This window comes from Cucumis sativus, chromosome 6, assembly GCF_000004075.3.
Source record: "Cucumis sativus cultivar 9930 chromosome 6, Cucumber_9930_V3, whole genome shotgun sequence".
Taxonomy (NCBI): domain Eukaryota; kingdom Viridiplantae; phylum Streptophyta; class Magnoliopsida; order Cucurbitales; family Cucurbitaceae; genus Cucumis; species Cucumis sativus.
In genome coordinates this window covers 3,331,048-3,358,412 of record NC_026660.2, presented here as the reverse complement: position 1 = coordinate 3,358,412, position 27,365 = coordinate 3,331,048, and the positions used below count along the sequence as shown (strand labels likewise).

At 35.7% G+C, this 27,365-nt stretch overlaps 1 protein-coding gene across 9 annotated transcripts in view; it reads right to left on the bottom strand.

The window, feature by feature from the left end:
* LOC101207000 (eIF-2-alpha kinase GCN2) overlaps positions 1–27,365 on the bottom strand; it is a 61,419-nt gene that overhangs the window by 6,050 nt on the left and 28,004 nt on the right. For 7 of the 9 annotated variants that reach the window (XR_004217598.1, XM_011658252.2, XM_011658253.2 and 4 more), the window contains 14 exons: positions 26,375–26,541; positions 25,842–26,026; positions 24,572–24,720; positions 24,231–24,480; positions 17,658–17,916; positions 17,466–17,559; positions 13,933–14,013; positions 9,981–10,037; positions 8,557–8,688; positions 8,093–8,176; positions 3,483–3,591; positions 3,253–3,389; positions 2,644–2,751; positions 1,648–1,733 (listed from right to left, as the gene is read on the bottom strand). Coding sequence is in view for 7 of the 9 variants with exons in the window: in XM_011658252.2 (XP_011656554.1) it covers positions 1,648–1,733; positions 2,644–2,751; positions 3,253–3,389; positions 3,483–3,591; positions 8,093–8,176; positions 8,557–8,688; positions 9,981–10,037; positions 13,933–14,013; positions 17,466–17,559; positions 17,658–17,916; positions 24,231–24,480; positions 24,572–24,720; positions 25,842–26,026; positions 26,375–26,541 (1,898 nt within the window). In the remaining 2 variants the exon portion in view is untranslated. Of the gene's footprint in view, positions 1–1,647; positions 1,734–2,643; positions 2,752–3,252; positions 3,390–3,482; positions 3,592–3,637; positions 7,753–8,092; positions 8,177–8,556; positions 8,689–9,980; positions 10,038–13,932; positions 14,014–17,465; positions 17,560–17,657; positions 17,917–24,230; positions 24,481–24,571; positions 24,721–25,841; positions 26,027–26,374; positions 26,542–27,365 lie in introns of those variants that run through there. The other 2 variants (XR_004217599.1, XM_031887739.1) reach the window with 2 other exon arrangements.

The window sequence follows — 27,365 nt, the reverse complement described above, 5'->3', positions numbered from 1 at the left end:
TGTTGCAAAAAAATGCTTTTAAATGGTATGAGGCAGCCACTGAATCTTTTGAAAAATTGAAGACAGTCATGATACCAGTCCCTGTTTTAGCCCTTCCGGATTGGTCCCTTCCATTTATCATTGAGACTGATGGTTCAGGAAAAGGGTTGGGGGCAGTCTTATCTCAAAATAGGCACCCTATTGCTTTCTTCAGCTAGAAGCTTTCTACTCGTGCTCAAGCTAAATCAATATATGAAAGGGAATTAATGGTTGTGGTGGTAGCCATGCAGAAATGGAGACACTATGTACTTGGGAGGAAGTTTACTATCACGTCAGACCAAAAGATTCTCAAGTTCCTGTTGGAGCAAAGGGAGGTGCAATCCCAGTTTAAAAAATGGCTCACCAAACTACTCGGGTATGACTTTGAAATTCTCTACCAATCTGGGTTACAGAACAAGGACGCTGACGCCTTATCAAGACTGGAAACAACATAGGAACAACATAAAGAATTAGCTGTGACAAGTGCACCGGGTATCATTGACTGAGCCGACCGTAAGTCTCAAGCAAAGCCAGAAATCCGTTGGTGGCCCCTCTTATCAAAAGTGGTTTTGACAAAAAAAACCATTCACATTTTTCAAAAAATAAGTAACCATACATGTACTTTCTACTTTCCCTCTCCCATGGTTTGATTTCCCAATTTTTAAATTCTCTGTACTTCATTTAATTTTTCAATTCTCTCTCCTCCTTCGTTCTCTTTTCAATTTTTTCTATCCAATCGCATTTAATGATTTTATTTAATCTTTCCATTATTTCAACCATTTTTTTTCTTTTCCAATTCTCTCATTTTTTTTCAACTCTCTTCCATATTTTTTCGTTTCCCAATTTCCAATTCTCCTTCATCTCATTCAGACCCTTTCGTTTCCTCTTCTCTTACTTTTCCCTCGTCTCTCAGATATTTTTTCCCCTTAATTTCTTCTCTTTTTCACGTGGATTTTCTTTGTTTGTTAGCTTTCTAGTACATATTTTTGTTTTCTTTAAGTTTATATTATTCTTTTAATTCTTTTTTATTTCTTTGTTTTTTCTTGTTTAGTTCACCAAAAGCATTCAACTCACAAAGCCGACCGGCTGCCCGTGGTCAACGTCGGCCAGTGCCACAAATGCCATCAAAACCGATTATGGCCTCGATGAAAACCAATACATCGGTGGCCGGTGCCGTTTTTTTTATCCAAAATCAACATCGACCGACTGAGAAAGGAAAATAGGGTAGCACATGCCCTTAGATAGAAAAGAAAGCCTGCTAACTATTCTCGGTTAGTTGCCCATTTTGGTAGAGATAAAACACTGGGTTTGGTTTCACAAAGATATTTTTGGTCCAATTAAGGAAAGATGTTAAAGAATTTGCCAAATGGATGCTTCATTTGTCAGACAGCCAAATAAACCTCCACAAATGCCAGTTTATATAGTCCATTACCTGCTCCAACGACTACTTGAGAAGACTTATCCATGAATTTTGTCCTTGGATTACATTGCACTCAAAAGAATTATTATTCGGTCATGGTAGTGGTCAATCCTTTTTTTAAGATGGCTCATTTTCTTCCTTGTAGAAAAACTCATGATATAAAAACTATGCAAAGCAAAATAACGAAATGTAAAGATTATAAACTGCACCGGATGGGTTTCAAATCTAGAGCAGATTGCTGAATTATAGTCTCTAATGCAATGCTGGTCCCAACGCCGCCAGGAGGGCTACTTTTCTAGCATTGAAAAGGAGCAACATATCTTAAATTTGAACAATAAAGATTACATCTAACCAAAATAAAAGCCAATGCACAAGAAAGCAAGTTTCAAATCTTGTGAACAAAAATATGAGAGGTCAAAACATAAGCACATCATGACAATGAAATCTAAAATTAGCAACAAAGCATTTTGAAAGTTAGTGATCAAAACCTATAACCAATGGATCCAAAAATTCTCTATGAATTACAGGTCGCTATTTTAGGAATAAAACTCTAATTGCCGTAAAAAAACCTAGCATTTAGATCCTGTGAAGTGAATAAAGGATTGGACAAAAAGTACCCCGTATCTTTCCATTTAGTAGTCATATGCATAACATGTGTGCAAGAGTGTCCTAAAATAAATTAGAAAAAAAAATGAAGGATATTATAATAGCATATACCAATATACCAATATACATGCCATAACAGTTGCCAATGAACTAGCAAAGGAACAGACATCCAAATCCAGGATAAACATCAAGTCCTTATAAGAGGCCCCAGGGAACAAATATTCCAATTTAGTTTAAAGTTAGGATACACTCCAAGTCTTTTTACCAAGGTTTAGAAGCTAGGTAAACGCAAACCTATGACTACGACAGCCCTTCTAATGACCCATGCAAAGCAGTTTAAGTTTATAAAATGTATTTTAATTCCATAGGAAGTATTTCTGGCTCAGATTAAGGAGAAACAGCCAGGATTAGATTGTCAAGCCCATTAACTATTGGGTTCTTTTGCCTAGAATCTAAATCACCTTATCGCTTGAAAATTAACTTTGATCAGTTTAAAATGATCCTCTTTTCTGCATTATTCTTCTGTGCCAATATTAACTTTGCTGCATGGATGGAGCATATCAACATAATAGAGAGAAAGATAAATGAAGATAACTCACATATGAACGGCTCCACATTTGTTGAAGCAAGTAGTCATAGCGGCCACCAATAGCAAGCAATGCACCTTCGGGATGTGAACCAGGATTATTTTCTTTTGTTAAGTATACCTGGTGTAATTGCAACTTAGTTAATGCTACTAAAATCGAGCAAAATACTGCTTGATGTTTTACACACACTTGGAGAACATAAAATCTAGATTGTTTCGATGTACTTGAGAATCATGCCCAATTAACCGAAAATAGGCTGCTAGAAAGGCAGGCCTGCAAGTGGCAACTAATACTTCAGTGCCTAAAAGTGCGTGGATGAGAAGGGAGCTGAAGCTAATAAATGGGAAATGTTTTTAAAAATAAAATAATAAAGAAAATTAAATTAAAATAAAATAAACAATATATGATTTCACCGGGAGACAAGTTCAGTAATTCGCTTTTTGTGCAAAAATCTTCACAAATTAAGGCCAGCGCCATTAGAAACAATCTAAGTAGTTTTTATTATAACCGTCTCAACAGACAATCACACATTTATGGGTTTTCCAAATAAAAAAATAAATACAGCAAAGATCATCCATTGCATTTTCCATACATGGGAAGGAGGGAAGGAAAACCTGGTACCTGGAAAAATATGTCTCGATGATAACCCTCAGTTGGTGACATTAAGGCATCTATGTAAACATTTGTTTCAAGCCTCCACACTCTCAAGTAGTTGAAAAGGTTTAACAATTCATCAAGTGCTTTATGCATTGATTTATCTGCAATATATCCATAACGAGGTTTGATATGATTCGTATCTTATTCCTAATCTTGAACTGTAAGGACATACAACCAACTAGTTGCAACAATACCTGTTGGAAGTGCTCCCCTCAATCTAGGAAGTGCCTGATCCACTGCACCGCAGAACCTAAAAACTACAGTCTGCAATCGATTTACAACAGCTTGTGCTAATTTGAGTTCCTGTAGCACAATTTCTTCCTTAGAAATTATAGAGATACAAGTTCATGTTAAATGTTCATGAACATGATGAAAAGCTGTTTAAATACTAAGTTAGGTCCTATATCTTCAGCTTCTTTTGATTCTTGTTCTTTCAAAATGTCAATTTGTCCCTATACTTTTTAAAACTAACCATTTTGGTCCCTTTCATTTTTCTTTCCCACTTTTAAGGGGCAAAAGGGGTCACTTTCTAACATACATAGACCAAAATGGAAATTTTAAAGTAGATAGAACAAAAGTTGAAAACACTAAAACCAAAATGAACATTTTAAACTACCAGGACCAAAATGAACCAAGATAGAAAATACAGGAGTCAAAGTAGTATTTTGATAGAACACTGATATAGTGTTTCTATGTATTGAAGATTTATAACAGAAAATTACAATAATATCCAGTATATTGATCTTATAGACAAGTATCAATATATCCCAACTGATAGTTAAAAGACAAATTCAAACAAACAACTACACCTATTTGAATTTATATAAACATCAGACAACACTAAACCTATCCAGAAACTCACAACAAAGAATACAACAGAAAAGACAACAAAGAACGTAAAAACATGACCCTCTGCTTCCCCTCTCTCAAGGAGTAATGCAGCCCACTTTCTCTTTACCAAAAAACCCCCCTTTCTCCTCTTCCTTCTTACCTTTTAACTTCCCCTGTCAAAATAACTGTTGCTGCTGTAACTTCCCCTGTCAATATAACTGCTGCTGTTGCTGCTATAACTTCCCCTGTAAATATAACTGCTCTGCTGGGCCCACCTGGGATATCTCCCTCTATTTTATTTTTGTCTTTAATCTCACGTGACATTTTACCCTTATTTCTTCTATTATATGTAAATAATAATGGAGGTCTAACATTACTCTCCTCCTCCAAATCCACCTTGTCCTCAAGGTGGAAATCAGGAAATTGTTGTTTAAAATCACTGCAATCCTCCCATGTAGCTTCGTGCGGAGGTAATCCTTTCCAACTGATCAACACTTCTCAAGTCTTGATTGCTGGATTTTTTCTGTAACCAAACACTTCCTCTGGTTGAGTCATCCATTCATGGTTTTCATTTATGTACGGTATAAGCTGCTGCACTTGTGTGTGGTCTCCCAAGGCCTCAACTATGAAACATGAAAGACAGGATTTATAGCCGCTGTATTTGGCAAATCTAACTTATAAGCAACAGAACCAATCTTCTCAATAATTCGCCTTCAACCACATGGCAAATCGCTCAACAGGGAAGTCTCCATTTGAGGTTGTATACACTAGTCTCCCTTGGGTAACTTTTGATTTAGCTAATCTACCTTCTGTTGTTGATGTCAGTATGGAGGCCGAAGCAATGGCTGAACGTATCTCCAAGCTACACCAAGAAGTCAAGAGTCATCTAGAGCTTGCTAATGACTCCTACAAAACAGCCGCCAACTATCACAAACGCTTTAAGGAATATCAAGTAGGTGACCTAGTTATGGTGCACCTTCAAAAGTCAAGACTACCTGCATGTCATCACTCCAAAGTGACCAACAAGCATGGGCCCATTTCAAATATTGGAAAGACTCGGCCCCAATGCTTACCGCGTAGACCTCCCAGCAAACATGAGAATCAGCCCATCTTTCAATGTTGCCGACTTATCACCTTACTATGCACCAGATTCCTTCTCTTTAGCTCCCTAATCTTCACTCGAGGTCGAGTTTTACCCTAGAGGAGGGGTTTGATGTAGAACATCTCCCTTCTTGATGTAGAACATCTCCCTTCTTGATGTTTCTTGAATTTTATCCTAGAAGAGGGGTTTGAATTACCATTTTTATAGTTTTGGATTAATTACCAATTTTGTATCTTGAGTTAGTTATAACTAACTCAACTCCAAGTTAAACTAACTCAACCCCAAGTTAGTTTAACAATTCTTGTAATCTCCAGCCTATAAAAAGGCTTCTCATTTTCATTAATAAGACATAAAAAAAAAGAGGCATTATACATACAGAATTCTAACTTTGCAGTCACTGCATCACTTGGATCCCCCCTAATAATGATTTTTTTTCCTTCATCTGAAATGTCATAGTTAACTTCTTCCAATCCACCTCAGTTACTCCTAAAGAATGTAACCACTACATTCCAAGAATAACATCCACACCTCCAAGTTCTAAAGGTAAGAAACTGTCAATTAATTTCCATTCCCCAATCAATACTTCCACCTTTCCACACCCTTTTTCTTTAATTGCTCTTACAGAATCCATAATTGGTAGTAGCTTTCATGGGCAAGTTCAATTTAGATACCAACTTCTCAGAAATAAAATTGTGGGTAGCTCCACAATCTACCAAAACCATTACTTCTTCCTCTTTCATCCTCCCCTTCCCCTTCATAGTTCTAGGGTTGGTCAAACCTACAACTGAATTGATAGACAATTCGATATTAAGATTCTCCACTGCTCCAACTTCTGCTCCAACTTCAATAATTTGCTCTGCACACTCAACTTCGTCAAGGCCTTCTTCAATGATCTCTAACTCTTCTCCATTCTTTCTTACAACTAACATTCTTAACTCTTTTTGTTCCTTGGCTTTACAATGATGTCGAGCATACTATTTCTCCACACATAGAAAGCAAAGTCCTTTTTCTCTTCTAGACTGAAATTCAGCATCTGATAACCGCTTTGTAGGACCCTCCCGCCGGTTTTCAGCAGCCGTTACTCCTCTAAGTGTTATAGTTCTCATCGGCACATTTCCCCCACCTTGCACATTTGTCGCATTGCTATTGGTGATCTCTTTCAATCTAGGTAAATTATTCTGCACTTTACTCCCATAAACACTCACAAGCCCGGATTCTTTTTGAACAATTTCTCTATTTTTCCGTTTCAAAGCCAATTTCATTATTCGGGCCAACCCAACGGGCTCTAGAGCATCTACCTCTGTCTTCAACCATGGGCTAAGCCCATTCATAATGGTTTCTTCTATGACCACCGTTTGCAAAAAAGCTACTGGAGCCAATAATTTGTCAAATCTGTTTCTATATTCTTCCACTATCGTCTCTTGTCGAATTGATAGAAATCGTCCCACCAAACTTCCATCCCTAATGGTTCAAAACGAATGAGCATCTTCTGTTTCAAATCCTCCCAACGAACGAAAGCTTCCCGCTCATCTTGTGAACGATACCAATAAAGAGACGGTCCTTCAAAATTGATTACTGCCACCGGTAACTTCTCTGATTCCGTCAAACTGTGGATTTTGAAGAAACGATCTGCTCTAAATAACCATGAATTCTGATCTGTGCCATTGAAAATTTCTTTCGATCAGCCGATTTGTCTTCCTCATTCGTCCGGTTCGTTTTCAATCCTTCGCCCAGTTCATCTATAACTGATTCATAACCTCTCTCATTACCCGTAGATCCTTCTGAAACCATTGTTGCTGTTGCTTTTTCCCGGATCATGCCCTCAATGTATTTCAGAACCATTTGTTGCTGCTGTTGCTGTTTTTCTATTTGTGTATTCAGACTCCCAATACTTTTCGAAATTAAGGATAAATTCTCTTCCATTGTTGGCAATTCCTTGAACTTAGAACGCATCTCCAAAATTTCTTGTTCGAGGACTTCCAACCGTTCTTCTCCCTTCTTAGCCATCTTCTTCAGTATGCACAGATTTCAGTGCTCTGATACCAATTGACAGAACACTGATATAGTGTTTTTATGTATTGAAGATTTATAACAGAAAATTACAATAATATCCACTATATTGATCTTATAGACAAGGATCAATACATCCCAACTGATAGTTAAAAGACAAGTTCAAACAAACAACTACACCTATTTGAATTTAAATAAACATCAGACAACACTAAACCTATCCAGAAACTCACAACAAAGAAAATACAACAGAAAAGACAACAAAGAACGTAAGAACCTGACTCTCTGCTTCCCCTCTCTCTCAAGGAGTAATGCAGCCCACTTTCTCTTTACCAAAAAACCCCCCTTTCTCCTCTTCCTTCTTACCTTTTAACTTCCCCTGTCAAAAGAACTGTTGCTGCTGTAACTTCCCCTATCAATATAATTGTTGCTGTTGCTGCTGTAACTTCCCCTATCAATATAATTGTTGCTGTTGCTGCTGTAACTTCCCCTGTCAATATAACTGCTGCGGCGGGGCCCACCTGAGATATCTCCCTCTATTTTATTTTTGTCTTCAATCTCACGTGACATTTTACCCTTATTTCTTCTATTATATGTAAACAATAATGGAGGTCTAACGTATTTAAACCCTAATCTTATCATTTACACTGCTGCTTCTTGGTGAAAGTTAAAAACATTTTTTTAATTACTCTAAAGTTGCCTACGTGGTAATTGCAGGGGATCATTGAAACTCTCTTAGTATTTGGAAGAAGTTCCTTCCTTCTTTGTGCATTTCATCACTTCAATGTAATCCAGTTACAAATACTTACATATAATATATTAAAGCTTATTACAGGGTTCTTTAATTATCTCAAACCTAACCTGTAATAGTTGGCGCCTTATCACAACCCACTTTGATTTCCTCTCAGAAGATTGAGGGCGCAAGGATACCATCATAGAAAGCAGCTGCATTTACAAGAGAGCTTCAGCACGACCATAAGATAAAAAACAATTAAATAATTATAATAAATAATTATGTTAAGTCGCCAATTGACCCAAAATCTTAAGTTGATGAATTATGGTAAATTTCATTGTATCAATACTTTCACATTTCCCCAATTTGTGGGCTTGGAAATTTATAAAATGTCCAAGTGGAAATCAATATTAAATGAGGAGGAAATAAAACTATAAAAGTTTGAACACAAAATCTTCTTCACTTCTACTTTGATACCATGCTAGTTAAATCACTGATTAACCATTAAATCACTGATTAACCAAAAAGCTTAAGTTAATGGCTTCTGGTAAATTTAGTTATTCCAATACTTAAACAAAGACAATTAATTTACCTCTGCCACTTTATGTCTATGTTCTGCCTTAACACCAACCCACGACCAAATAGCATTTAACAGATCTCCATGATTTAAGTGTATATCACAAGAATCTGAATTAAAAAAATATGAAATAATGTCCACAGTCACCTGTAATATTAGCATATAATGTGAGAACTTTGTACTAAAAAAAGAAAAATCAACAACTTCTCTCTCAAAACTTAAGGCGATCAATATTTTGAATCTCAAACCAACTTATTCCACATATAGTAATTACAAATTCACATAGAACATTCAATAACCGCTCATACATTATGATTCATCTAAAGAACACAAATATATATATATATATATTAAAACAGAAAATAAGAACCCAAAGCCAGCTCTCTAACTTAAGAAAACGGAACTTTTCATTTTTAAAGTGAAAAGAGGATAATACTCAAAGTACAAGGAAATCAAAACAAATTACCGATAGAACCAATACAAATACACATGAAAGAAAATGACTATATAGGAGAAATGAAGTCACGTTGAACAAACGTGAAGGAGAATTAGAGACAATGGAAAAGATGCTTCCCCTTTTTTTGCTCGCAACTGATGGACTTCCACACTTGAATCGTTTAATCTATAAAAAGAAGCTGGTAACAGCTCACTAATTTTTCGAGGGAGATTGTGCAATAAATGCTGAAAATCCAAAAATGTTTGATCTTCCATTTACTAATTGATTGGTTTGTGCTTTACTAGTTCCTCTTTGGAAGGGGGCCCTCTCATCCCATGCCCCTAGGCTGTGCTTTTTTTTTCTCTGAGTTTAATATATTTCTTTCTTTTCCCATCAAACAGAAGTAAAATTTCCAGTCCGAGTTCATCAAATTTGTACCCTAGCACCTAATCTGGACTCCTGATATTTCAACCTCAGGATCCACGGCTTAGAACAAGATCAACCTACCATGGATGTGGAACCCACCTCCACCCCAAGTTATGGATCAACACTTCCATGATGCATGGTTTAAATGTACCGAAGTTGTTTAACCTCCACACCCCACCCCAATTTGTATTAATTGGTATACTTTTGTACCTCAATTAGTTTATTTATTTTTCTGTTTTACTTTTGTATCTCTCTTTGGAAGTTTGGTTGTTTGGACATTTGTTTGTTATTGTAGTCCATATTTCAGAGAAGTATATTTCTTATTCATAGAGTCAAAGAAAAGTTACATATTTATGTAGAGAACAAAATAAACCCTAGACATTATGTACAATTACAATAAAGGACATATGTTATAACTATATACCATAACAGTTATGACGTTAATTGTTATTTTTCAAAAATTAGGCTACCTCCTTCATTTTCTCAGTTAAGTAAACAGTCAGGCATATGGAAAAGTTAGGCAACCTAGCTGCCACCAAATGGGTGTCCAAATGCATTAAACCAATGGAAAGTGTACCTTGATAACTTCTGCCTCAGTCAAAGCCGATGTACCCCCAATGATATCAAAATCACCCTGTTGGAGATAACAAGCAAAATGCATATGACCAGAGCACTGAATTTATAAAATTTCAACCAAGAAAAGCATAGATATGGACATGGAAATGAAATAAGACCATAAAGTTACCCAACTTTCAAGAAGACTGGAATAGGAGCACCATAGAGACATGAAATTAGGATTTTACAGCGAAGTTGCGATGAAACCAAAAATTCGACCGAGGTAACCCTAATTGATTGTCAACTCACTCAACACCTATATCTCCAACTAGTGCTACTTTTAGTTCATAGTTCAACCTTCTCACTTCGAGTAATAGATCTAATTCATCTCACAGCATCACATTCACTGGCCTCAATTCTAAATTTCCAAGTACCTTAGTTTTCTTGTACAATTAAATTTCTTTAATTGATCCCTGAATTTTAGAAAGTGTCTAAATACCCCTGAATTTTCAAGTTTCTCTATAATAAATCCATAAAATTTGAAAATGTCTATCAAATTCTCTAACTTTTGATGTTATGTCTAATAAGTTCCTAACATATCGAAGATTTATAAAAAAACACTAACCTTGTAGGTATGAGATTGAATTTTATGTATAATAAGATCCTAAATTTTCAATTGCCTTTTTTTTAAAAGGAAACAACACTTCATTGATATTAATGAAAAGAGCAAGAGCTCAAATTACAATATCACATGAAACAAAATTAAACTGAAAAATAAACACAATCCTGTGTAAGCATAAGACAGAAAATTTAACTATGGAAACTTCTAAACGATCAAGCTAAGGCCAAGCTCAACTTGAAAAAACTAATGGAATCTTGGAGAAGCAGCACTAATACGCAACTAAAAGTGCATTATTTGCTGTGGAATTAGATTAGTTTTAATATGACTACGTTGAATTTAATGTTACTTGTAAGTGATTTCAGTGATACATTTGAGATAGCAATTCAATGTCAAAATGATCTAAAATGAGCTTAAATATGCTCAAAGAAGTCAATCCTGAGCTGTACATCAAAAAGAGAGGAAAAAGAGTGATTTCGCCAGAATACGTAATTTTTTTTATTCGAAGCATGTCATCTCCCACGTTGCTTCACAATCGACTGCAACACCGCCAATACCACTTTCATCGTTCAGAGTCAGTAATTTGGTTGCTCACCCCTTTTTCTCTTGTCCACGATTTTCACTTCAATGGTTGGAGTTTTGACCATGTTTTATTCTGTGTTTAAAATTTTGGGTGAGTTTCCAATTTTCCTCAGTTTCTTATCCACGTGGTTGGTTTTCTTCTTCACATTGATTTTCATTTCTATTCATTTCTTGCATGGTGTCATGGCCTATTTGGATGGATTCTTGATTTTCTTGAATTATTTCCTTTTTAAGCTATTGCCATTGTTTTGAAAGTTGATATGTGCTTTGAGTCATACTTCCCATCAAACGATTGATTTTCTTTACTCCCTTCTTCATGTCTTCCAATACTTCAGGATTGATGTAGAGATTAGGTGTTCTTGAATAAGCTTCAACATCATAATTATTGTAGGACTGATTCTACAATCTTCTTGAACATGTCTCAACCTTTCTTGGTCATTCTCCATGACCAAAATAATAACTTCTGTCCCAAAATGATCATACTAAATTGGCAAATGAAGACATTAACGCATGAACCTTTAGGCTTTATTTACAGCTGAGGTGGAAGTAAATGGTATTGCACAAGGCTCACATTGCTTTTCCCCTTTTAACGCCATCAAATATACCTGATCATTTGGTTTCCATTGTTCAGGATTGTGGTATAATATTGGCTTGACTCTTGTGCCTCTTCATTTGTTATTAATGGCGCTTTGCATTTCATGAGTTTGGAGGAAGATGGAATCTTTGACTCTCTTCAAGCTTAGTAACGATTCCATATTCACTTTTTGGTCCAATCAGTGGATGGATTGATTTGCTGACCCTTAGCATCTGTTTCCCAAGGTTGTTCGAGGATTGCTCTCTTACCCAACGGATATTTTGCTGCACTTTGGATCCTTTCTTGTTCTTCTTGGTCCTTATTTATATGTGGGCTGATGGAACTTTTGTCGATCATTGTTCGATGATCCTTGTCAGCCAACTTTGGTCGACCATTTTTTGGTAACCGTTGTTAGTTACTCTTGTCAACCATTTTCGGTGGTCGGTTCTAACCAACTTTAATCAACCGTTTTTGTTAACAATTGCTAACCAACTATCGACGAACATTTCCGATGATCATTGTCGAACTTTTGTTAATAGTTGTTCAGTAACTATTGTCGGTCAACTTTCATTGACAATTTTTTGCCAAATTTTGTAGATCATTATTGGTGACCATTGGTAGTCAACTTTTGTTGACCGTTGTCAACCAACTTTTATCAACCATTTTTCAATAAAAATTGTTGGCCAACTACCAACGACCGTTTTTCAATGACAGTTGCCAACTAACTCTTGTCGATTGTTGTTCAGCAAACATTGTCGGCCAACTCTCTTTGACCATTTTTTGGTAATTGTTACCAATCAACTTTTATCAATCGTTTTTTATCAATCAACTGTCAACAACCAGTTTTTGGTGATTGCCGTTGTTTGACTTCCAACGAAAGCTGTCATCAACCTCTGATTATCATTTTACAGGGTGACTATCCCTGACCACCATCCTTGATGATCGTTAATCAACTTCTTTAAAAAACACCATGGACAAATTCTTTTATTATAATTTGAAATTATATATTAAAAAACTTTTAGTATATAACAAATCAAATAAATTTTTACCTAAAAACATTTTTTAAAAAAGGTTGCTGTTTACATGTGTGTTTCTTTTCCAAAGTTTTTAGAAAAAACGTTTAGATGAAAATTCATTTTTTGAAAAACTTTTTTTGCTTAAGTCATTGCCAACAAGCCCTAAGAAACATAACACCAAACATCCTTTCAACCCAAAAATCCAACTAGTAACAATTTGACAAGAAGAATCGACCACCAATGATACATGCCCTTCAAAGATGCTCCAAAAATGCTACGAAGATGCTTGATTAAAGCAAAAAGAAGTGGCTGGAAATCAAGTTGAAGCAAACGCCTAAAAAAATACACCCCATGCCAAAGAAACTTAAACCCAATGAAATGCTATCTAACCAATTGGCAATCGAGCAGCACCACCCCGCTGAGGAATGGGACTTTTGTAACTTCATGTAGCTTTCTGTCTTCAAAAAAATGATATTGGTACAAAATGTCCACCTAACCCCAAAGTTCCTGCTTACTAGAGTTGATAATTTTGCCCGTTTTTCTCTCAACATTTGTAAACAAAAGTTACTTGAGCGTCCTTGTGATACATGCTTAAAGAGTGCATATTTAGCCTTATATTTAGAGTTGTTTTTATAAGATTTAATGTGTTTGCTAGTGTTTTTTAAAGAAATATCATATAAAGTTGAGAGAACGTCTTTTATTCTGAACTTAGTTGTTGTTTGTCAAGTTCATTTTACTTTTACAAATTGCTCAACATCCGATTTTGTTTCCTTAGCTAAAGTCAATTCAAGTCTAAAATAGCTAAATATTAACTGTTAATTGATCCCTAAGGATAATACTCAAGCCTTTACTGGTTGTTTTACTATATTATAACTTGACCGTGTGCACTTGCACGCTAGAACACATCACCTTGGCTACACTACATCCATCGCCATGTATCCCACTTAAAAGCATGTCATGTGGCAAAAAAAAGATGATTTTTTTAAATCAAGTTATTTTTTATCTCCATGTGACAAATGCTCTTCGTAAATTGAATGAGCTCTCATGACCCAATAGTCAACTTCCTCCTTATTTGACAATTTGTTACCAAAAACATAATTCTAACACTTAAGCTAAAAGTAATTTTTTTCTCTCGAAAGTAAAAAGACAAAAATAAAAGACCACAAGACAAGTAAAAGAGTACCTGAAGGTATCGGTTTGGAGGTGAATGTCCAATTGCTCTTCTATAGACATACGATATATCATATCGTTTAAATGAAGATTTCTGAATAGAAAATCAACAAATCAATTCATGTTCTACAAAAGTACAATTCAAAGTTTTACTAACATAGTGGATGCACAAAGGAAAAAAATAAAAGAAATGACTGAAAAGAAATACAAATCATATGGTTAGATTTTTCTTTTTATTTCTTTTTTGGTTTTCTCCCATACGGTAATATGGAAAGCTTTCTTCTAACAAACGAGTATGACTTGTTGGAATTAGTGGGCTTGGCCCTTAGGGTATTTATGAAAAGATTACAAAAATATTTACCCTAATTCCTAAATCTTTTCCATTTTTATTCCCTTATGTATTCTATTTATTATTCCTCACTGTACCTATTGTAAAATTTTATCAGAAAATAATAAGAAGAAAAATATCGTGACTTTTCTCCCGATGCTCAAGTTTCCAGGTAAATTTGTGTGTTTTTTGTCTCTACTTTCAGTTTGGTACCAGAGCAGGTGGTCCAATTTCAAGCCCCTGCATTGTCGTTTCCTCTCCAATTAAAATTGATTTCCACTTGTTGGGCCTTTCAAATATTTCAAGCCCACAAGTGAGGCAAAATCGATTTCCACTTGTTGGGTCTTTCAAATATTTCAAGCTCACAAGTGAAGGAGAGCGTTGGTGATATATAATTAAATTTGCCTTCAACCACCAGCTTAAGTGGATGCATAGCGGGACATTGAACAAACCCTTAACAACACAACTAATGATGGAAATCAAACAGAGACAGCCACCAGTTTTAGTACCACCGTCGCTGCCGACGTCAATGCTCAGATCGGTGCTGCCATGGATAAATGGTTCCGCTGCCTTCAGACAACATCAAAAAATGTATTCCAGTCAATTATATTGTTGTCCACGCCGCCAAAACCCTCTCATGCGCGTGCCTCCACGTGTCGTCGCTAGAGCAACGTGTGCCGATCCATCTTCCTCAGAAAGTTTCAACCATCCTATCTGTGCAACCCTATTCTTCATTCGTGGCCTACATTGCTCCCCACACCCCAATTCATGTTCTGCCACCTAATTCTGGCCGGCCACCACCGTTTCTCCCTTCAAATCTAGATGCCCTGCCACCCACTGACCTTAGTTATCATTTCGATGTTAGGAACCCTCAAATTCACTCAATATTTGAAGTTGGTGAATATTTGGCATATTCCAACCCTAACGTGCAAGGTTCCTCTTTTTCTTTAGGAATAGCTCAACAGCAACTGAAAGGGCTTCGTCAACAGATTGCAACAACTAAGGCTACCCTAGGGATGACATCCAACACTCCTATACCGGTGTATTATGAGAATCTGATAACCTAGTTCCATGCTTGATCATCTTTCTATGTGAATAAGAATGCTAGTCCAACCACACTTTGAGCTTTTGTCCAGTCAGGTATACCTTAGTCCTTTAGTCTCATTAGTGTTGATGGTAAGAATCCTTGGATCCTGGACTCTTGTGCCACAGATCATTTAACCGGTTCTTTTGAACACTTTATATCCTACATTCCGTGTGCTGGGAATGAGAAGATAATAATTGTTGTTGGCTCCTTGGCTCCCATTGCCAGGAAGGGGCAGATTTTCCTTTTTGACGGGTTCTCATTACACAATGTGTTGCATGTGCCACAAATTTCATATAATCTTCTGTCGATTAGAAATATTACTCATTAATTAAACTGCAAAGCAACATTCTTACATGATTCTATTTCTTTTCAAGACCTGAACTCGGGGAAAATGATTGGCACTACCCAGCACAATAAAAGTCTTTACTTACTTGATGATGATGCCTCCTCTAGTAATATTTCTAAGACGAGTCTTTTATCTTCCTACTTTACCACTTCTAAAACAGATCGTATACTGTGACATTTCCGTTTAGCCCATCCCAACTTTAAATATATGAAATACCTATTTCCTCTTGTCTAACGTTGATGTTTCTTCCTTAACTTGTGATGTGTGCATAAAAGCTAAACAACACCGAGTCTCGTTTCCCCCGCAACCCAATAAGCCAACCCGACCTTTTACTCTTATCCATAGTGATGTTTGGGGACCATCCGAGGTCACTACCTCCTCCGGAAAACGATGGTTTGTGACCTTTATTGATGATCATACTCGTCTTACTTGGGTTTTCCTGATCATCGACAAATCCGAAGTTACCCCCACATTCCGGGACTTCTATCACACTGGAGAAATGCAATTCAATACAAATATTGCAATCCTATAGAGTGATAACGGTCGTGAGTTTCAAAACTACTCTCTTAATGAGTTCTTACCCTCTAAAGGAATTGTTCACCAAAGGTTCTATGCTTACACCCCCAACAAAATGGGGTTGCCGAACAAAAAATCATCACCTTTTAGAAGTTGCTTGTTCCCTTATGTTATCCATTTCTCTTCCTTCCTATCTCTGGGATGATGTCATTCTCACTGTCACTTATCTCATCAATTGAAAGAAGGCATCTTTGTGTCCAAGAGAAAATACACCCTTGATTTGCTAACCAAGCCAAGTATATTCGGAAATCATCTTGCTAATACTCCTATTGAATTCAACTGTAAACTAGGAAACTCTAATGATCAAGTTGAAGTTGATAAAGAATAATATCAGCGCCTTGTAAGTAAACTGATTTACTTATCCTAATATTTCCTTTGCAGTGAATGTTGTCAGCCAGTTTATGCAGGCTCCCTAGGAGGAACACATGTAAGCTGTCAACAGAATCCTAAGATGCATGAAAGCGACATTTACTAAAAACAACCCTTGAAATATACACGAGTACAAAAGGATCAAGAAGTTACATCAAGGAACACCCCTACAATCCGAAGACAGAATTCATCAAGTGAATCATTTTCTAGTGCAAGCATGATCATTCTATCGCTACTAGTTGAGCTGGCATTATCATATTGAATTAATCTTTTTAGGATTAATGCAGTCAAATCCATGATTTCAGATTTTGGCTTTGAAAGGAACGAATAATTTGAAGACAAGTATGGAGTTCGGGTGGAGGGTTTTGATTTTGTCCCAGCCATTTTTTCCTTCTAATATTCTTATATTATGGGATCACGATATTGTGTACTTTCTTTAGCTCACTTTTCGTTAGATGATATGTAATTAAATTCGCCTTCACTCACGAGCTTAAACTTTTGGGTCAATCGGTGATTTAAGATGGTATCAGAGCAGGTGGTCCAGGGAGGTCCTGTATTTAGCATTGTTGTTTCCTCCCCACTTAATATTGATTTATTTCCACTTGTTTGGTCTTCTTCATATTTCAAGCTCTCAAGTGAGGGAGAATATTAGATCCACAAGCTTAAACTTTTGGGTCAATTGGTAATTTAAGACTTTTTTCACTCCAACAAGTTTGTTTCTTTGGAATATTTTTATAGCTAAAAAAATAAATGAGAAGTTCATATCTTATTCAAAAAAATTAACAAATAAATAAATCAATTTAAAAAGTAAATTAATTTTGAGAGAGAGAAAGCAGATACCTGACTGAAGACAAGCCAATTAAGAAAAGGTAAACGCAGCTCGTGACAAAGTTCAAGTATATCTCCTCCGTGGCTCAAAAGTTTGACCGTGTTCCTTCAAAAGTTGTTTGAAAAGATCAGCCAAATCTAAAATGTAAGAAGCAAACTATCGAATTTCTTGAAGAGTACAAACAGTTTGATTAAACAGAAAACCTATTGATTTGCGTAGAGCTATCCAACAAATACATAGAACTCATTTCTAAATGCTTTGCACAATGCAGCCTGAACATCTCCCTTGTGGCATCAATAACATGATCACGAACTTCAGTGCCCAAATCTGTGTACTGAATAGTGGCAGTACCACAATCATGTCTGTCATCTTTCATAACTAATGACTCTTCATCAAAAATAGCATTAACAACTCTGTCATATATACTTGAGTCCTCCGATGATTTCATTGTCCGTAGAATGTCTAGACACGAAGAAAAACTGCTCAGTCAAGCTTGCCAATTAATATTCAAATAGAATATACTTTCTTTTCATATATATATGTAGTATTACCAATTATCCAATTAACCCCTATTCTTCTTACATCACTAACGAATACAATCACATGACTTGAGTGTGGGCCTAAACCAGAAACTACAAACTAGAAAATGAAGATATAAATGCATTCTAACTTAAAATAAGATCTTGAATAGAGTAATCTGTAAATAACTTGGTGAGAGAGCACCATGAAGCTTCGCCACGGACAATTTTATAACAGTCAAACAAAGGAAGTGGCTTGTCATGAAAAATGCAATGGCTCCTTTCAAACAATATTTCTTTTTTAGAAAAATATAAATACAGCTTTTCATTGTTGTAATGAAATGAGTTTAACGCTCAAATACAAAATACCAAGAACGATGCAATAAAACAGAGAGAAAACTAGTAATATAAATACAAGATCTTTCTTCTTTTTCTTTTTGAAATGGAAACAAAGCTTTTCATCGATATGTGATTTAAATCGAAGAAATAAGAACATTCCAATTCAAACAAATACTTTGGATGGAATAATTAGCATAAACTTTAGAATGAAAATACCAAAACGACATGTTCTTTTTTTTTTTTTTTTTGAAAAGCAAACCAGTCTCTAGCTCAAAGTACAAAAGGTTTATACAAAGAGCTAAACAAAAAGAAACCATTTAGGATCAGCAGGCACACTCAAACATCTCAACTAGGTTGACACCCCCTCTTCTTTAAATGACTGTTTAATCTATTTAGTCTTTTTAGTCCTTGTATTTGTATTTCTTTGTACTTTTAGTTTTATTTTGCTTTTGGACATTACTCCTTTGTTTTGGTTTTTAGCTTAGTTGGATATGATGAGGGTGCTATAGAGGTGTCAACCTAGTTGAGATGTCCAGGTGCACCTCCTGATCCATGGTTTACATACTCAATGTATAATTCTCTTGTACTAGGAGCTTTTGTCACATCATTAATACATTAACAAAAAGGTTTCTCCTTTTCAAAAGAAAAAAAAAAGTGATCGTGGAGATATTTATAGATTTTTGTATGGAAATGCACTCATTAATTTAGTCAAAGATCCCTATTTCAAAATTCTGTTGGATTTAGTTACTTCATTTGATCCTAGATTGAAGACTCCATCATATCACGAGGTTAGATGTCTTTTTTAAAGAAAGAGGTAGAAAGAATTTACACAAAGTTAGAAAACTATAAAGCTGAATGGAAAAAATAGGATTAACATTGATGTCCGATGGTTAGATAGATGGGAAAAATTGATCAAGTACAAGAGTATTATACTAATAGCAAAGGAACATAGGAGAAACACAGTTTACAACTAAAACAATGGTTATACCTGAGCAAAACAAATATGAAGACTGTACTTAATTAATCAGAGAAAAGTATATTTCTTATTCATGTAGAATCAGAGTAAAGTTACATATATATAGAGAACAAATAAACCCTAGATTGTATGTACAATTACAATAAATAACATATATTATAAACATAATCATAACACTCCCCCTCAAGCTGGAGCAAATATGTCGATCATGTCCAACTTGTTGCACAGATAGCTTATCCTTACTCCATTTAAAGTTTTCGTCAGAATGTCTCCCAATTGTTCTTCAGTCTTCACATATCCTGCGGACACCATCCCATCTTGGATTTTCTCACAAATGAAGTGACAATCCACCTAAATATTTTAGCTTGCTCATGAAATACTGGATTAGATGCAATGTGAAGTGCAGCTTGATTATCACACCATAATTTAGTTGGCACTGTAATACTGAAGCCTATCTCAGATAATAGTTGGTATATCCATACTATTTCGCACACATATTATGTCATTGCACTATATCCAGACTCAGAACTCGAACGAGAAACAACATTTTGTTTCTTACTCTTCCATGATACTAAGTTTCCGCCTACAAACACACAATATCCATAAGTAGATCTCCAATCCTCTCGAGATCCTGCCCCAATTAGCATCAGAAAAACATTAAACTCTTGTATGTCCATGATCTTTGTATAAGATCCCACATCCAAGAGCAGCTCTCAAATAACACAAAATCTGCTCTACTACATCCCAATGATCCACGGTAGGGGAAAACATGAATTGACTTACAACGCTAACAGAATAAGCAATCTTTGGTCGAGTCACTGTTAAGTAATTCAACTTCCTAACTAACCTCCTGTACCTCTTAATCTTTACATAATTCTCTTTCTTTAATAAGTTTCTAATGCGGCATCATCGAAGTACCAGTTGGTTTGGCTCCTAATTTTACTGTCTCAAACAACTAATCAAGTACATATTTTTGTTGAGACAAATAAATACCATCTTGCTTCTCATCACTTCAATACGCAAAAAATATTTCAATTGGCCCAAATCTTTCGTATGAAACTGACCCTGAAGGAAAATTTTGAAAGATGAAATACTCGATGCATTATTTCCAGGAGTAACAATATCATCAACATATACAACTAGTAAAATTGTACCATTATCAGATTGGCGATCGAAAAGAGAATGATCAGATGTACTCTTCTGCATACCATAACCTACAAGAGCTTGACTAAACTTACCAAACCATGCACGTGGACTCTGTTTCAAACCATACAAAGATTTTCAAAGGCGACATACTTTATCACTCTCCCCTTGAGCAACAAACCCAGAGGTTGCTCCATATAAACTTCCTCTTGAAGATCACCATGCAGAAAAGCATTCTTAATGTCAAGTTAATGCGAAGGCCATTCCATTTATGGGTAGCAGCCATGGAAAGAAATAGGCGGATGGAAGTTAATTTGGCAACTGGAGAAAATGTATTTGAATAATCAATTCTGTAGATTTGAGTATAACATTTGGCAACAAGGCAAGCTTCCAATCGAGCCAATATTCCATCAGGATTCACCTTGACAACAAACACCCATTTACAACCAATGGCCTTCTTTCCTACAGCACAAGATAATCCCAAGTACCATTATCATCTAAAGTAGTCATCTCCTTAATCATTGCATTTCGCCAGCCAGGATGAGGTAAAGCTTCATGAATAGAGTTAGGAATAGATGTGGGAGAGGTAACCTCATATATAAAAAGAATGTCATCCTCCCCTTGACACGAGCTCGATGGTGATGAAGTAAAGGGTGCATCCTCAAAAAACGCAACATCAAGTGAAACAAGATACCTTTTAAGGGTAAGGCAATAACAACGATACCCCTTTTAAACACGCGAATAACCCCAGAAGATACATTTCAAGGATTTGGGTTCTAACTTAGTATGATGAGGACAAACGTTGCAAACAAAACAGACAGAACCAAATATCTTAGGAGCAATAGGAAACAAAGACTTGGTAGGAAAAGAACATGATAAGGAATCTCACCGTTAAGAACAGAGGAAGGCATTCTATTAATCAAAAAACAGGTTGTGGAAACGGCATCCGCCCAAAAAAGTTTTCAGAATATACCCTAGAACGAGGTCATAGTCTTCAATTTCCGTCAAACCCGAATGATCTTTGATGGACCCAGCTGCACAGACTGATTAGAAAATAGGATTCGAGACAAGCCCAGAAGACGAAGGTCAAATAGGAGGCTTCACACGCTCCCACTTGCCGACGCGTGGAGGCTATGCAAAAAAAATTTGACAGCGCGTGAAGCTCCCGCGCAATGTTTCTTGGCGATCAGTGACAACAGAATGCGACGGAAGGCAATGGCGCTTCTTATGAGTTGGGCGGGGTCGACAAACGGCCACTCGAAGATGACCTAAACTTACACCCTAATGGATAAGGAAGCCACAAACTACGATATTCCAAACCCTAAAGGCTTTGATACCATGTACTCAATAATTCAGAGAAAAGTAAATTCCTTATTCATGTAGAGTCAGAGTGAAGTTACATATATATATAGAGAAAAAATAAACCATAGATTGTATGTACAATTACGATAAATGATATTTATTATAAATATATATATCATAACAAAAACAACCTAAAACACTTCAACCATAAACCCAGAAAGGAAGTTTTCTTCGAGCTCATTCAAAACAGTATTTAAAGAACCAATCACTGAAAAACCATCTTCCAAAGAGAATCCATCAAGAATAATTGTCTTCTTTATCATTCGCTTAAAGTTCTTCGTCGATTGGTGGTCCATTTCCACCGCAATCACTGTGTCATTGTTCTTGCTCAGTGTCCAGTACTTCTTTCCATCTTATTTGTTGGATTTTTTCTTCACCGGAGACTATTTCCAAATGAACATCTTCAAATTCAATTTTTTTAATCTCATCTTGAAGATTTCCCAACCATTATTCCTTTTTTTTTCTTCAGTATATGAAACCAGTCCGTTCTTGAACTTTTGCAAATGGCTTGATAATTGATCAATATGTTGAGTCATTTTTCCTAATGAACATTGGATTTCTTTTGTTGTTTCTTTATTTTCTCCAATGCTATGAGATCAAAGAAGTCATTTTGTTGGATTCGTGAATATGTTTCAATCTCATAGTGGGTGAGGGAGTCATCCACTAATTCTCGACTCAACCTTTCTTGATCGTGTTTCATAACTAAAAGAGTAATTTCACGTCTTGAACATTCTTCATGGGTAGTAAAAATTCATTCTTGATGATTCTTAATGATTCTTTAATTCGTCGCCTTTTTATTTCGTCCCAAACCGCCTTAGAAACATCATCAGAATCACTTGAATTACTAGAATCAAATTTCTAATGTGGATAATGATAGATTTTCTTAGATAATCAGGCATGAGTAAAATTAGCATGTTGGAATTCTTCTTCTGAATCACTTGAGTCAGAATTCCAAAACTGTTTTTGGAAGTACAATTGATTTTCTTGTCTATACAAACTACTGTATTTTATTTTTTCTTCAACATCTTTGATCAATAGTAGTCCATCCTTGCAAAATTTTAAAAAAACTTTGGTTCCTTCTTTCGGCGTCTTTAATCAATAGTAGTCCATTATTGCAAAATTTTAAAACATCTTTGGTTTCTTCATTCTTTCTTGGAATTTCAAGGTTCCTTTCCTCCTAGTTAGATGTAGGTTGTTCACCAATGAGCACAACCCACGAAGCTCACTCTTTTGGTCGGCATCACCAATAGTTTCCTAGTTTTCAACTTATAGCAGTCAACACTAGCCCTGATACAAAATTGATGTAGCCTAAGTATTCTCAACGAATATTCCTCAAAGAATCAAGATTTTTAATCTTTTATTAGAATGATAATAATTGTTTCATACAAGTGGCAAATATTCCTATCTATAGAATTTAATTACCAATGGGTAACAAGGGAAGTAACCAAGAATATTACCCAATTATTCCTCTCTTGACATTCCCATGGAAATAGATGATTGAGGAATTCCTTCTTCATCCTCCCTTATGGAAGAGAAACCTTTTATGGCAAGTTGAAATATGTACCATTTTGTAGAGTCATTGGGGTGGCACGAAACAATATAATTTAGTGACCACTCGAGATATATCCAAGTGAGATTTGGTCGTCCCTAGGATACTATGCATCCTTATGAGCTTATGTTAATGATCTCTTTTGTAATTATCCATTACATCTTTGTTCTTTTCATTGGAGGCCCCCTTTGTACTTTGCCTCTCTAGACCTATATTTTGTATTCCCTAGTAGTTTTTCCTTTCTTTCTTAATAAAAGCTTAACTATTCATTAAACAACAAATTTATAATGAAAAGCTAAAATGATGTTCAACAGAAACAAACCCTAAAAGGAAGTGAAAGAAAACTACAAAATAATATTTCTTCCTTTATTTATTATTTTTTTATGAGGAAAATTTATGCTTTTGGACTCTAAGAATTGATTTAGGCTGTATTTGGGTCTTGAGTTTTCAAACTCAATAATTTTACCCTAAGAATGGCATTTGGTAGCACTTTTGCGTCCTTTTGTCAGTTTATCTATTAATTACCAAGGAAAAACTAACTAGCATTTACTTTCTATAACAAGAGTACTTTTCCTGACTTTTTAATTAATGAATTTTTAAACAAAATCATTTTTCTCTTTTTTTTTCCCCTTTTTTCTCTCCTCTTCTTTCTTCCTCTCTTCCTTCCATCTTCTTCCCTTCTTCTATTAAAAGCAACTGTCATCATCAATCGCGGCAATGGCTGACGGTGGTTGCTCTGCATGGAAGAAGGAAAAAATGGAAGGAGTGGAAGAAAGAAAAAGGACAGGAAAGAAGAAGACCTCATTTAACTTTTGGCTTGACTAAATTTGAGGTCACACTTAATTGTACACAAAAGACTTCAAACCACATAACAGAATAACCAACTTACTATCTAACAATTGGTACTCCATCCTTGGAGGAAAGGCATGCTGGAGAAGTTCCGAGGCTGAAGGACGCTCAGATGGACTCTGAGACATTAAACGTCGTAATAAGGATGCTTGTTCAGAAAATTCAGCGACCCACACAGTTGGAAGTTCTCCTTTCTGCTTTAAATCAGATAGAACGAGGTGTCTTTCCATCGCAGTTGCAAAAGGATGCCAGAGTTCAAAAAACACAATCCCTAAACTGTACATATCAGCCTGTAATCCACAAGACTCAATATCAACCAACCATTCCCAGATACATGAAAATATAATTGCCAATCCAAAGTGAACCTAAGTAGAAACTTACTTTTTCATCAATCTTTGGCCATCCTTGTTCAATTTCAGGGGCTGTGTAAAAGTAGGTCCCAACTTGACCAGTACCATCAATTGAAACTCCAGTTGTATCGAGAGGAACACCTACATCCTGATCTAATTGCTCCAGCTTCAAGAACTTGGCTGCAAGAAACAAGGACAAGATAATGATTTAGCTCAAACAGCAGGAAGACTCATGAGCCTGTGAACACTGAATAGACATGTCAGCAAGACATAATCATCCCAGCAGCTTTGCAAGTGCCAAGAAAAAATTAGGGTTTTGCCATTGCAACTTGTGTACATCAAACAACGGTTCCTATAGTTCTAATTGATATTCAAATAGCTAGCAATACAGTGCCATACACATGAAACAGATAAAGATGACTTCAGAGCATAAGATCTTCTGGGAATGAGACCAGGATTGCTCCACTCTCTTTGTTATAGTGAAAAGATTCTATCAATACCTAGCTCCAACAGTATCTTTTATTTTTATGCTCTTTATTGATGTGTCAGGTGGTAAGAAGACAGTTTGGTTGGCTTTTGTGTTCGCGTTTTTTGGACACTGTGGGTTGAATATAATGGCCATAATTTCAGGGACACTTTCTCCTCTTTTGATCATTTTATGGATTTGGTTGTCTACCGTGTTTTATTGGTGTAAAAATAAGCACCCATTTAGTCATTTTAGTTCAATTGGAGATTTTTGTTGTAATCACCTATAGGTGTTAGAATTTTTCTCTTATTTCATTTATCAACCAAATGTTTCTTTATAGATAAAACTTAAAAATATATCAGAATTTGGGGAACATTATCCGAACTTAAGGGTACCAGTTATGTTTAGCCTTAAACTTTTAATTTTGTAAAACTGGAATAAGTGATTAGATTTCTTTCTATGATTGTGGATGGGTCAAATTGCACTCAACTATTTTCTTGAGACAACTGCTTGACCTTATACATTTGCTTTTTAATTTTTCATCATCAACAATTCCAACTACCCATGATATCTTGTTTTGGCCACATAACACGATATCATTTTAATTTTTCACCGTCAAGAATTCCAGCTACCCACCCAAGAGACCAGAATAATAAGAGTGCAAGAATGTGCATAAGTTTCAAGCTTGCCTTCCTGCACGTCAAGAATTCCAACTACGCCTATATTGGCCATGTCACTTTTCTACCAGAAGAGTCTCGTAAGGAAAATGTAAGCTTACAGTAAGAAAAATATAGGCGTAGAAAGTTCAAATTGCATTGAAGGACATAAATCATACCAAGACCAAAATCCCCGATTTTGATATCATTGCGGGCATCAAAGAATATGTTACTTGGAGTTAAATCTCGATGAATGATCCCTTGTCCGTGTATATGTGCCAGACCTTCCACAATTTGATGGAATAAATGCCATGCCAATTCTTTATCAAAACGAGTATATGACTCAAAATCCTGGCGAAGAGTCCTTCAAACAATAAAAAGGAGAAGACAATAATGTGGATAAAAAATTAATGCCAATAAATCCATTTTAAATAATCTAAAAATTAGCATTTGACTAGAAATACGGTGAATACAGTTACAACAAAAGAAAAAAGAAGCAAGCAAGAGACTGCAATTAGTAAAGAATAAAAATTATAAACTAAACTTGGTCAAAATTCGCATTTATGTAAACCTTTCGAGACTCGATCATATTGCGCTTTCTATGAATTGAATTTAAATCCCTTCACATTCTGAAAGAAAAAGCACTCGACAAGGCCCATTGTATGGTAGATGCAAAAGAAGAAGAGGTGGCAAAGCTTAAGAAAAATTCTACCTAGGGCAATATTCCATTTGGATATAGAGATATGTTGATTCCGTCTTATTCTCATGCTCTGCATCAGTCGCACTCGCACCTTTATAGCTGAAAGTAGAACTCAATGGAGTCATCGAACCCCAAGCCGCCTCACCATAAGAATCAGAAACACCACTCTCATACCATGCCTGAAAGGTTTGAATGTTAATTTTATAAGACCATCTATACTTGACAAAGCACTTTACGGAATGCCTTTTCAACTGATGCGTAAAAGTACATAGTTTATCATGAAAAAAGAAAACATTCTCTGGAATCCAAAAAAAGGATAAAAATCTAGGACTCCTTTGGGATTAATATTTGAATTTTTTTTTTAAACGAAAACAAGCCTTTTATTAATGATAGTGAGACTAAAGCTAAAAGTACAAGAGTATTATACTAAGAGCAAAAAGAACTAAGGGAAAGTATAAGCTAAAACTTAAACAAAGACTATACTCGGGTAACATAAATATGATGGAATTCTAAAAACGAACACAAGCAGAAAATAACAAGCTAATTAAAGCCACTCAAAGACAAAACATCAGTAGAAAACAATATGCAGCTTTACCAGCAATTGGTATTTGGCAGTTTTCTATGCAAAAACTGTAAACTTTTTCTTTTTTGGCGGCTAGAAACCGATGGAAAAACTTAGTGTTCACATCCAGTTTAATTTACTTTTCTGAATAAGGTCTCTTTCCTCCCTTCTAAATAGTTCGAGAAGGTCAGTTTCCATCAACCATTTTAGGGTACTACTCTCTGTTGCCAAAACCAGCTGCTCATCCTTGTCGTCTACATTTTCCAAAGCCTTCAGCAAGCTTTCTTCATTATTAAGAAATGAAGACCATCTCTTCTTCAAATCATCTGAAAAGATGTGAATAAAGGAGAAGTCCCTGTATCCCTTTCATGCTACACACCTCATGAACCACCGTGAAGGAGTTCGAAATTTAGTTAGCCTTCTAGATTCACATCCTTCATT